This window comes from Anolis carolinensis, chromosome 5 (genome assembly GCF_035594765.1).
Source record: "Anolis carolinensis isolate JA03-04 chromosome 5, rAnoCar3.1.pri, whole genome shotgun sequence".
Taxonomy (NCBI): Eukaryota; Metazoa; Chordata; class Lepidosauria; order Squamata; family Dactyloidae; genus Anolis; species Anolis carolinensis.
The window spans coordinates 33,325,820-33,338,949 of NC_085845.1; the positions used below are offsets into that span (position 1 = coordinate 33,325,820).

Sequence of the window (13,130 nt, forward strand, 5' to 3'; positions counted from 1 at the left end):
ATTAGTACGTATTTATAAAAAGTTTGAAGTTAAGAAAGGGGTGTGAGCTGCCTTGGGGTTTAATGAAGAATAACACAAAATCACTGTGTAACATAATTTCAGGTCAACATTAAGGGTTAAGTCATCAAGGGGTGAAGTCATCAAGAAAAGGAGTATTTTAACAGACTTTCAATTTGGTCACATTTTTTTCTTTTATTGTATTTCATAGGCACTATCAAGTAATGTTTCCCACTTAACAGTAGGTTCAAGTGGATAATAATTTAGGACGGAAAAAAAGAGATGAAATGTTAGGTCAACACTTAACAAGTTATCCACTAGAAATGTGCGCAGATTTTTTTCCCTTTGTTTCCTTCATGCTATCGTTTTGTTTTGACCGTTAGTCTACACAAAACAAATGACATTTTCATAGGAAACGAGAGGCAATATGAAAATGAAAGCTGCACAGTCATCGTGCTTGCTTTTGTTTTCCTTTCATTTCTGTCCTGTAACAATATAGCAGGTACTGACAAAGAGCTGTTTTCCCATTACAGTTGATGTGAACCAATGGGTTATATATATGTGTGTGTGTATGTATGTATGTATGTATGTATGTATGTATGTATAACAATAGCCAGCTACGGTGGGAATCTCAGCTAAGCCTGGGAAAGGAAAGCCTCCTCATTACATCTGACGTGTGTGGAAATGTGTGTTAATATAATATATATACAGATAGATAGGTAGATAGGTAGATAGATAGATAGATAGATAGATAGATAGATAGATAGATAGATAGATAGATAGGAAGGTAGCTACTCTGGGAATCAAAGCTGAGCTTGGAAGATGAATGCCTCCGCATTACATCTGGTGTGTGCCAATGGGTGTTAATAATATTAGTAACAACAATAGTTCTCTAAGGAAGATCCAAACATTTTAAAAGTTGGTGGGCTAAAAGGAACAGAAATGCCCTCCGTGTGTGGTGATTTTCACCCCTCTAGCTCAAAAACCGGGAGGAGGGGATGAGCCTCGGAAACCCTCCCATTGCCACCAATGGCACAAAAATTTTCATGTTTTTTGTTAGCCAGATGAAAATTTGTGTCATATAGGCTGCCCATTTTCATTAGTGGGAACCAAATATGAAAATGAGACTACACGAATTAAACTACACAAAACGAACAGCAGTTCCATACAAAAAGCATAACATTATTATCCACATGTTTAAAATCATGGGTCTTACTACTTTCTCTCTCTCAATCTCCATCTCCCTCTCTCCTCATCCCAGCAGAATATATTTTCCTGATGAACAATTTTAATGCCTTTTCAGACTTGCAGTCATTCAGCCTGCCTCGTTTCCTGCAATATGGTTCTACCTATCCTATAAGTACCAGTTGTATCATTCTCTACAGGGGGTAGTGGTGCCGGCAGTAATTTTTTATTTAATATTGAAATATTGTGTAGCTAGCTACACATTTATGCTGAATTAGCATTTCTACCTATCATGTATGTTACAGACACAAAAATCTTTTGCATTAAAATGCACTTAGATATTACAACAATTTATGTCCAGCTACCAGAAAGCATCAAATTGTGTAAAATTCAGTTAATGGCTCTGTCATGATATGTTAATTTAAAACTCCATGACAATTACAACAAGCCAAGAAAAACCCCAAAATAGACTTGCTGTAAGGAACATAACAAAGTAATATTTTATATGTATATCTGTATATTGGTATAGATATACATATGATGGAATAGGTGCAGAGTTGAAAAAAGGAGGTGCTTAATTAAAACATATTTAAATAATTGTAAAAACAAAGGAAGATTAAACTAAAATGTAACTTTATTTCACTTTAAACACTAAACTTTTTAATCAGAGCAAAGGACAGACGACGAGCTTAAAATATTTAACAGTAATTTAAAAACCTCTTACTTGTAGCCAAGTTGTCGACACACCACAGCTGCATCCTTATCAGACCATCCATCATCACAAATTGTTCCCCACTGTCCATTGATAAAAATCTCCACTCGGCCCTCTTTCTTATTTTCACCATCCATCAGTCTGATAGGAGGCCCTGGGAATAAGTTATAGCTATTAACTGTTTACCAAAAATCGCCAGAGCTAGCACATTAGCTAATTTTCATTACATTTAAGAAAAGCTGTCAATTGGGAATCAGATTCAATAGGGAACTCACTTGTGTGATATGTAGGATAACCTATCATTATTCAATAAATTTGTATTTTAAGATTCAGCTATTTTCTTCTTTTTCCCAGAGGAAAATCCCCCTTCTTTGGCTAGAGACTCTAGGCTGGAAAAGAGAAACAAATTTTCCTGTAGGAAAAATGTAATTCCAGACTGTGAAGAAGTCTCAGGAACGTGAGAGTGGGAAATAACCTTCATGAAAAAGGTATGCACCTCACAACAACACAGTTTATTGATTGGTTGGTTGGATGATTGGATTTATGCTCTCAGAATAAGATTCATGGTTACAAGTTGCCATGGACAACGAAGGCATTTGCAGGCACCAAAATCAAAGAATAGGGTTTTGAAGGGAGCATAAGACGAGATAGCTGTAAGATCAGTACCAACCTCACACACAAAGCCTGAGAGTGTACACTGAGGTAAGACACAATTTTACACTCACAATTTCACACAAAAATTACACAACATAGCCTCATAGTAAATTGCAACACAATCCAGTGCTTAACCAAGTATGCCTCATGCACAAATCTGCTTCCATAACCTTGAACTGAATAAAACTGCCAATTACTTCTTTATATGAACACATAAATGTGTAAGCCATCCACATGATGCCAGCCAAAGTATCTTTTGGTAGACAATACTGCTTCATCTGGCAAATGGGGATATTAGATTTAACCCCGTTTGATTCAAGCACAAGACAGTAAAGCACACAGAAGAGAAAAACATTCTGCTTGAAATTCTAGCTTTGTGTATGGTGGGAATTTGGTGTTGTTTTGCTTTTTGTTTCCATTCACCCATAGTGGGGCATTCAAGCATGAAACTAGCTACATGCAATCTGAATGATCCAGAGGAAAATGTATATTGTGATTGCTCTAATCTAATCAGACATCTTCCAATGTTATGCTCTGAAGCTGTGGTTTTGTGTTGAACCTCCCCTGTTTGAACTATATGCCTTGGAAACTCCTATTTAAAGTATTACAACTGAACTTGTAATCTTTTCCTGGGTGAATAAGAATGGAAAACAAGGAGCATCTCAATTACACTTTAATCTTCTCCCAGAACTATGGCAGATTGCCAGCTCCCAAGGGCCTTTACATCCAAAGGTTGAACATTACACTATGAGTTCATAAACACCATCAATACATTTCCCACTAAACTTACATTTGTCAAGGACAGAACGCCACAAGATTCAAAGTAACAGAGTTTATTAGATTACAGAACTCAAAAAATGCCCGTAAAACACAAGGGCCAGGCAGTTTTTGCCTTTAGGAGCAAAAAGGGGCAAAAGTAAATGTTCAAAAGATAAACCGGATTAAACCGGAGTTTAATCCGGGTAAAAACAAACTGCTTGCTTCAGCCTGGGTATAAACGAAACGAAAGCAAGGAACAAAAGATACAAAGAATACAACTAATTGGCAGCAGATTCCTCTCTGCTGCCAACACTGTGCTTAGAGTAACTTGCGTCGCTCCCCCACACACACAGCAGACAGGATCTCCAACACGAGTAAATCAGCCAAGGATTGTAGCAGTTGAGTAGACCAGTTCCGTTCCGTAGATCCAAGCCAGAAGCAGACGTTTGTAGTTTTTCCAAGTCCAAGAAGGGGGGGGAAGACAAGCCGTGGTCAGTTCAGTCCGAGTTCTCAAAGCAGGAGATGGCGTCCGTCAAGAAGACGACGGAAGGTCAAGCTAATAAGAGTAAGCACAGGTTTGCACAAACAAATGCCCACACAATCCCTCCCGCCGTCTGACCCTGGATTCCAATCAACTTACGTCACAGCACAGGAAAGCACACAAGTCTTCAGGGAAGCGTCCCACACACACACGGATCCCAAGCGTTTGCCCAGATTACCTTGCCCAACGCAATTTGCAATTGCTCTCAAGCCCCATTTTATGCCAGTTACAAATCTTCATCACTGTCAGCTGTCCTCGTTAACCCGGGCGTTTCCTCATCACTTTCCTCGTCAGAGCTGGAACACCTCTGACTACGCCCAACAGCATCTCCAGCTGTGGATCCCGTCCCATCCCTCCAGCTAAACCATGGGTCTAATCCTGAAGGTCCCCATTCATCTTCTGTCCCATCATGGCCAGTGGCACCCACTTCCTCCCTTACCCGAGTCCAATCCATCTCATCCTCCTCTGAGCTAACCAGCCCCTCCTCCATTCTCTCCGTAAACCCTTCGAAAGACTCCTCGTCAGATGGTGCTGCAAATATGTCTCGCAGTCTTTTTCTCTCTCGCTCCTCGAGAGTATCTGACTCTCGAGGAGTCTTACGCCCACGTCTGTCAGTAACAGAGCCATGAGGCTCAATCATAACACTATCCCCTCTCACAAAGGCCTCCTCCCCCGATGGCGGAGAAGTGGCAGTGATACCCTCCGCTATAGCACCACGACGACTAGAGGTATCAAGTTTCAACAGCGAACGATGAAAGACTGGATGGACCTTTAAACTAGACGGTAAACGCAAACGAAACGCAACAGAAGAAATCTTTTTAACGATAGGAAAGGGACCCAAATACCGAGGCGCAAACTTTCCCCCAGCCTGTTTAATATGTTTGGAAGATAACCACACCAAATCCCCTTCTTCCAACTCCTCCCCTGCCTGCCTGTGGCGGTCAGCCTGAGTCTTCTGCGTTGCCTTAGCTTCCAACAGTAAGCGACGGGCAACGTCATGCAATGCAGCCATTTCCGAAGAGCGGTACACAGGGTCCGAAGAGACCACATTGGTCGACGGCGCCACACCTCCCCGTGGGTGAAAACCATAAGTTAGCTCAAATGGCGTATGCTGACTAGACGTGTGCACCGCATTGTTGTAAGCAAATTCCGCCACCGGTAACCACTTTACCCAAGCCGTGGGTTGATCTAAACAAAAACAACGCAGATACTGCTCTAAGAGCCCATTAACCCGTTCCGACTGTCCATCCGTTTGCGGATGGAAAGCTGAAGACACGTTTAACTTAGTCCCCAAACACTCATGGAAGTGTTTCCAAAAGCGTGACACAAATTGCGGAGCCCTATCCGAAATAATCACCTCGGGTGCTCCGTGCAAACGATAGATGTGCTTTGTAAATAGTAAGGCCAACGTAGGGGCCGCCGGAATGGTTGAACAAGGAATAAAATGAGCCAGTTTACTAAATAAATCCACCACCACCCAAATACAAGTATAACCCCCAGACTTAGGCAAATCTGAAATAAAATCCATGGAAATGATTTGCCATGGCCTCTCCGGAACAGGTAAAGACGATAACAACCCTCTAGGGCGCCCAACAGGCGTCTTACTCTGCTGACAAACGGCGCAGCTGTCACAAAAGCGCAGAATGTCTTGCCGCATCTTTGGCCACCAGTAGCTCCTGGTGATAAGCTGTACGGTCTTGAACCTGCCAAAGTGCCCAGCCATGGGTTCGTCATGGTGGGCTCTAATCACCTCCAACCTGAGGGTCCCTACTGGTACGTAAACCTGCCCCCTACGCACCAATACCCCGTCTTGATCCTGGAGATGCGGCAGTATGGTACGGTTACCTGCAGAGAGCAGCATCAGTTGCTCCTGAGTCCACACATCATCCTTCTGAGCCTCAAGGATCTGGTCATGTAACCCAAGCTCATTATCTACAACACACAGAGAGGCAGTAGGCAAGATGGTCTGACATACTACCTGCTCATTGGTCTTAAATTCCGGCTTGCGGGATAAAGCATCGGCCCGCAAGTTTGCCTTCCCCTCCACGAACTGCACCTTGAAGTTAAACCTGGAGAAAAACAAAGCCCAGCGGATTTGACGCTGGTTTAACTTCTTTGCTGTTTGCAAGTGCTCTAAGTTCTTGTGATCAGATCTGACCACGATCTGGTGCCGTGCCCCTTCAAGCCAGTGCCGCCACACCTCAAACGCCACCTTAATCGCCAACAACTCCTTCTCCCATATGGTATAGTTCTGCTCGAAGGGTGTTAGTTGCCGCGAGTAAAATCCACAGGGACGCAAGGTCCCTGAGGAATCCTTCTGAGACAATACAGCCCCCAACGCGTAGCTAGAAGCGTCCGCTTCTACCACGAACGGTCTGTCAACATCAGGATGGGTTAGTATGTTGTCCGATTGAAAACTAGACTTTAGTTGTAGAAACGCCTCGTGAGCTTCCCGCCCCCACACAAATGGCTGTTTCTTGCGCAGAAGCTGCGTCAAAGGTACCGTGAGCTTTGCAAAATTCGGAATAAACTCCCGGTAGTAATTAGCGAAACCCAAGAACCTTTGTACATCCTTCTTAGTCTTCAGCTCCTGCCATGAGTTGACGGCGTCAACCTTATGTGGGTCCATTTTAAGTTCCCTACCTGACACTACATGACCTAGGAACTCCACTTCAGGCACATGAAAGACGCACTTGGAAGCCTTGGCGAAAAGCCCATTAGCCCGCAGTCGGTGCAGAACCTGCTTGACATGTTGACGATGTTCTTTCTCGTCCTTAGAAAAAATCAAGATATCATCCAAATAAATCACTAAAAATTGGTCAATTAGGTCCCTGAACACATCGTTCATGAACCTCTGGAATACCGCAGGAGCATTACAAAGCCCAAAAGGCATGACTCGGAACTCGTGGCATCCGAAACACGTGTTAAATGCCGTCTTCCATTCATCCCCTTCCCGTATACGGATTAAGTTATAGGCCCCCCGCAGGTCAAGCTTGGTAAAGACCTTAGCCCCTTGCACCCTTGATAACAGTTCCGAGATTAAAGGGAGCGGGTACCTATCCCGAATGGTGTATTTGTTTAGGATCCGATAGTCACAGACCAGCCTAAGTTCCCCAGTCTTTTTGGCTACAAAGAATACTGGTGCCGCAGTTGGAGAACTAGATGGGCGAATAAACCCCTTGGCTAAATTTTCATCTAGAAACTCCCGCAAAGCTTGCCTTTCCGGTACAGTCAAGGCATACAGCCTCCCTGCTGGCAGTTTCGCACCTTCTGCCAACTTGATGGCGCAATCATATGGCCTGTGCGGTGGTAATTTGTCCGCTTCTCTTTTACAAAATACATCAGAGAACTCCCCATACTCAGCAGGCACTCCCTCCATATCAGAATGAGTAACATTTAGAGTGCAACAATCCTGCCTCTTTAAGATCACTTTACGTGTTGCCCAATCTACTTGTGGGTTTACTACAGCTAGCCAATCCATCCCCAGGATCACATCATATCTAGGCAAGCTCGTAATATCCCACACAAACGTTCCCGTTACTCCCTGCACCTCCCACGTTACTGCTGAGGTTTCATGGTTAACCACCCCAGTCTCCAGCAGTCTCCCATCTGCTCCTTCCACCCACACGTCGCATGCCTTGCGCACTCTAGGAATGCCATGCTTCTTAGCAAACTCAATATCTACATAGGAGACCGTAGCCCCTGAGTCCAGCAGTGCCAAAGTAGAAACAAGTTCCCTTCCCCCAACAGATAATGTAATGGGTACGAAAACATGCTTCCTCCCCTCAGTTGACTGCTTGAGGAGCCCTAGTGCGTTGGACTCACGTCGCACTAGGGCTGGCCTTTTCCCGAAAGCTGGGAAGGTTTCACATTACAATTTTTGGCAAAATGCCCAGCATTCCCACAGTACAAACACAAGCCCAGCTGCCTCCTACGGCTCTTTTCCTCTGTAGACAGCTTTTTAAAGACCCCAAGCTCCATGGGCTCTTCCCCCATCACCACAGGTGCCCTGGTTACATGCATGGGTGGCGCACACATTGCTTTTGAGTGTTTACGAGCCTCGAACCTTGCGTCTAAACGCAGCACCTTAGCTACTAAGGCGTCCCAGCTTTCAGCCGGCTCCAAGCGTGCTAATTCATCCTGGAGCATATCACTTAACCCGGCAGTAAATAAAAGCATGAATGCATTTTCCCCCCAATCCAGCTGGTGGCGATACAGGTTAAACTTATTTAAGTAATCCAAAACAGTCCCCTTTCCCTGTTTCAACCGATACAGAGCCCACCCAGCGTTCTCCGTGCGGAGAGGATCCCCAAAAGTATCAGTTAACAACTTTTTGAAATTATTCAAATTGTCCTTGACTGGGTCATTTCCCAAAATTAAATTAGTGGCCCATTGTCCTGCGGGACCGGTCAACAAACTCAAAATAAAGGCCACCTTGCTAGTGTCTGTAGGAAAAGCATGAGCACTGAGCTGAGAAAAATAAAGCTCCACTTGTGCCAAAAAGGTTGGCAACTTGCACCTGGTTCCGTCAAAGCGTTCAGGAGTCAAAACATGTCCTTTCACAGCCTGAGCTGTTTGGCTAACGGTAAAAGCCGTTTGCAATTGGTCTACTTTGGCCCTTAACTCATCCATCGTCTTCCTGACGGGTTTATTGCTGCAATAAACTTTTTATTTGCGTTGGGCAATCTGTCAAGGACAGAACGCCACAAGATTCAAAGTAACAGAGTTTATTAGATTACAGAACTCAAAAAATGCCCGTAAAACACAAGGGCCAGGCAGTTTTTGCCTTTAGGAGCAAAAAGGGGCAAAAGTAAATGTTCAAAAGATAAACCGGATTAAACCGGAGTTTAATCCGGGTAAAAACAAACTGCTTGCTTCAGCCTGGGTATAAACGAAACGAAAGCAAGGAACAAAAGATACAAAGAATACAACTAATTGGCAGCAGATTCCTCTCTGCTGCCAACACTGTGCTTAGAGTAACTTGCGTCGCTCCCCCACACACACAGCAGACAGGATCTCCAACACGAGTAAATCAGCCAAGGATTGTAGCAGTTGAGTAGACCAGTTCCGTTCCGTAGATCCAAGCCAGAAGCAGACGTTTGTAGTTTTTCCAAGTCCAAGAAGGGGGGGGAAGACAAGCCGTGGTCAGTTCAGTCCGAGTTCTCAAAGCAGGAGATGGCGTCCGTCAAGAAGACGACGGAAGGTCAAGCTAATAAGAGTAAGCACAGGTTTGCACAAACAAATGCCCACACAATCCCTCCCGCCGTCTGACCCTGGATTCCAATCAACTTACGTCACAGCACAGGAAAGCACACAAGTCTTCAGGGAAGCGTCCCACACACACACGGATCCCAAGCGTTTGCCCAGATTACCTTGCCCAACGCAATTTGCAATTGCTCTCAAGCCCCATTTTATGCCAGTTACAAATCTTCATCACTGTCAGCTGTCCTCGTTAACCCGGGCGTTTCCTCATCACTTTCCTCGTCAGAGCTGGAACACCTCTGACTACGCCCAACAGCATCTCCAGCTGTGGATCCCGTCCCATCCCTCCAGCTAAACCATGGGTCTAATCCTGAAGGTCCCCATTCATCTTCTGTCCCATCATGGCCAGTGGCACCCACTTCCTCCCTTACCCGAGTCCAATCCATCTCATCCTCCTCTGAGCTAACCAGCCCCTCCTCCATTCTCTCCGTAAACCCTTCGAAAGACTCCTCGTCAGATGGTGCTGCAAATATGTCTCGCAGTCTTTTTCTCTCTCGCTCCTCGAGAGTATCTGACTCTCGAGGAGTCTTACGCCCACGTCTGTCAGTAACAGAGCCATGAGGCTCAATCATAACAACATTTCCTCAAACATTTAGTAGTAGAGTGTCATAGTAAGGCCTTTTACTATTGAGAAATTATATTTTTACATAATAGCCCAATTAAATCCCCCCAGTAAACAGCAGAGCAGTAAAATCTAACTACTAGTAAATGTTTCCTCTACATAAATATTATGCCAGATATTTCATATTTTAATATGTTTATAAAATAATGATTTTACAAAGTTATACAATTCTACAGCACAACCCTATAAATCCTATTGAATTAAAGATCTTGCTTTGAAGTAATAGAGTATGATAAGGACACTTAAGATCAGAAATGAGGAACATGTTTCACACTAGATGTTTTGGGCCAATTCCCATTTTACCTTACTATTAGACTTTCTACATAGTGATTTTTGATTTGGATCAAAGTATCAAACCATTCTTGCTCAAGCTGATGTTGAACAATACTTCCAGTCATCCCTGGCTACGGACTGGTATCTGATGATATCTGGATCCTAATAGAATCTGGAGGACCATATGTTCCTCCTTGATCTCTGGAGGGAGAGGACCGTAGCTTTAATGTAGTGATCTCAAATATTCACAGTCCCTGTTATTATCTTTGGAGAGCAATATCTCAGACAGACCAAAATTCAGCGAGAGTTTCACATGCTGACTATTCCACAGCTAACAACTTTTAACTAAAAGGAATATCCTTAATTTGACCAGGATCTCAAGAGTTATTTGCCACATATTCACAAATGACTAAGCCCAAAAGTTTTGACTTTTTCTCCTGTTTGAACAGCACCTCTTCCTATTATTTCATGAGACTGTTTTTAAAACCCCTTCCGTTTCAGAAGAAGGTTGCCTTGTGGCAAATCTTAAGATTTGTGAGACCTTGTGTCTAGAAAGAGTGACTTACCTAGTAAATTTCTGTGGCTATCATTATCTGGATAGCAACTTATTCGGATATCCTCTTGGTGGCTACAGTCATGTTTTCCCCATTCCTTCTTGGAACACTGAAGGAGGGCAGGTTCCTTTCCTGAGCAACTCACATCATCCAGCCAGATGGGTCCAGTATTCTCTCTTGGATAGCGTTCCAATATGCTTTTTCCATTTCTGTTAACATCCCAGAAAAATATGTTGACGAGGATATCATTATGGACAAGGTATAATTGCATAATATCAAGCAAGCAAACAAAATCCACAATATTTTGTGCAACAGAAAATTTATTTCAAAAGAGGGACAGGTTCACTTTCAATTAAAATCTATTATAACTATTGGGAAATATTGCCCAATGCCCCCACTTTGAAATAAACACTAGTATTAAAAATGAATTTATTACAGTATACATTAAACTATGGCTAGCATCCCTAATGTGAAATGTGGATGCTATCAGCATTTGGAAAGTACTTGGCATTTTCTAAGCCAAGTTAATACCTGGGGCCGGGCTGTGGCGCAGGCTGGTGAGCAGCCTGCTGCAATAAATCACTCTGACCATGAGATCATGAGTTCAAGGCCAGCCCGTGGCGGGGTGAGCACCAATCAATTAAAAAAATAAAAAATAGCCCCTGCTCGTTGCTGACCTAGCAACCCGAAAGATAGTTGCATCTATCAAGTAGGAAATAAGGTACCACTTATAAAGTGGGGAGGCAAATTTAACTAATTTACGACGTTGGAATGAGGAAGTGCCGTCACAGTGGATGATGAAGCAGCTGCTCTCCCCTGTGGCCAGAATCAAACATCCCCTCAGGAGAAGGTTAAATTGCCTCTGCATCTGTCTCTGTCTCGGTTCTATGTGTATATGGGCATTGAATGTTTGCCCTATATGTATATAATGTCATCCGCCCTGAGTCCCCTTCGGGGTGAGGAGGGCGAAATATAAATACTGTAAATAAAATAAAATAAAATAAATAAATACCTCTGGCCTAATCACCTGTAAAAAAAAGTTAAGCCACTGTAATTAGGATGTGGTGGTTAATGCAGTGAGAGTAGTATATAGGTGGTAGTTATACTGAGCAAGTTTGATGAGTGTTGGATGGTGTTTTAGAGAACTGCTGCTGTGAGTAGAAGTTATAAAGTTTGTATACTGCTACAACAAAAGGGGGGAAAGTCTTCCTGATTATTTGGGAAAGAACAAAAGTCTCTCTGTGCTTTGTTGTTTGAGTAGAAGACCACTACAGCTGTGTTTTCGGATACTAGGTTCCTTAACTTGAACTAATAGAGGCACTTCTGTAAGAACAGGAATTTTATGACTGCATAGAACTCCTGTCAGATGCATCTCCTATGATCTTAGAATTTAAATCAGCCATTCTCAGCTTTGTATCCTCCAAAGGAGTTAAAATAAAACTTCACACTGGTTGGCAGATAATTGAAGCTACAGTCTAACATACCTGGACAGACCAGATTGTTGAAGTCTGATTCAAACATTTGTTTGGCTGCAACCACTTTCAGATATAAGGATTGCCAAACAGGAGACTTCTGGCTAAGTGGCTAATCAATTAATACAGTGTACCCACTTCCTAATCTGGATATATTTAAGAAAGCAGATTACAATTTATATTTTCATCTTTGAAAGCATTGCAAAGGTAGATTACTGAATTTGATTTTTTTCTTCCATTAAGTACCTTTGCTGTACTTAAACATGCTTTCCAAAGGACAGCATATGAAACTGATTAGGATTTAATCATGAGGCAAAGAAACAAAGCAGCGCCTGTGAAATTCTGCATAATATATGGAAGCATTTTGCAGAGAATTATCAGCATTGCTGAACAGAGTGATTAGCAGCCAGCTTCACATAAGTTGACCTTACTTAAAGCCCAGCTGCCGGCAAACCACTTGTGTGTTCAATTCAGTCCACCCATCATCGCAAATTGTGCCCCACTGTCCATTGTAAAACACTTCCAGTCGTCCTTCATGGCTGCTTTTCCCGCCTGAGAGTCTGATTGCACCATCTGTGGCATTAAAAAGAAGAATCAGCCTTGCTTTATTGACAACCGTCAGGAGAAAAAAACAGCACTATAAAATTTGCTGCGGTTGAACAGATACAAGGCCAAATGTCTGTTATTTGCAATGTTTCAAAGAGAAGGTGTAAGAAAGATAATAAAAACATAAAGGACACATCATTCAACTGGTACAAAAATCTGTGGAGGGAAAAGAAAGTGAAGGCTACATCTGCCGCACATCCTTTCATTAGCTTAACACCTTCTTTTCTTTCTACACCTCTTTTAACTTCCACACAAGTGAGTGCCTTCTTCATTCCCCCTCCCACCGCTGTCAGTTCTCAAACTGAAGGCTGGATGAATTAAAACAAAGAAAAGAAGCAGATTAAAATGAGAGCCTCTTGAAGAATGATTAACTAGTACTTTTCTGTCTGGACACTGCTTCCAGGGATCTTAGGAATTCCCTGCAATACACAACAGGGGAACCTAGTCCCATATAGTTGGTAATTTTAACTTTCAAGGAAGCAAAGTGAGCACA

At 43.0% G+C, this 13,130-nt stretch overlaps 1 protein-coding gene across 1 annotated transcript in view; it reads right to left on the minus strand.

The window, feature by feature from the left end:
• The window catches only part of prss12 (serine protease 12), a 72,791-nt gene that overhangs the window by 26,985 nt on the left and 32,676 nt on the right, over nucleotides 1-13,130 (minus strand). The window contains exons 6-8 of the mRNA XM_003221778.4: nucleotides 12,463-12,604; nucleotides 10,572-10,768; nucleotides 1,907-2,048 (exon numbers count right to left, since the gene is read on the minus strand). Coding sequence (XP_003221826.1) covers nucleotides 1,907-2,048; nucleotides 10,572-10,768; nucleotides 12,463-12,604 — 481 coding nt within the window. The remainder of the gene's footprint in view (nucleotides 1-1,906; nucleotides 2,049-10,571; nucleotides 10,769-12,462; nucleotides 12,605-13,130) is intronic.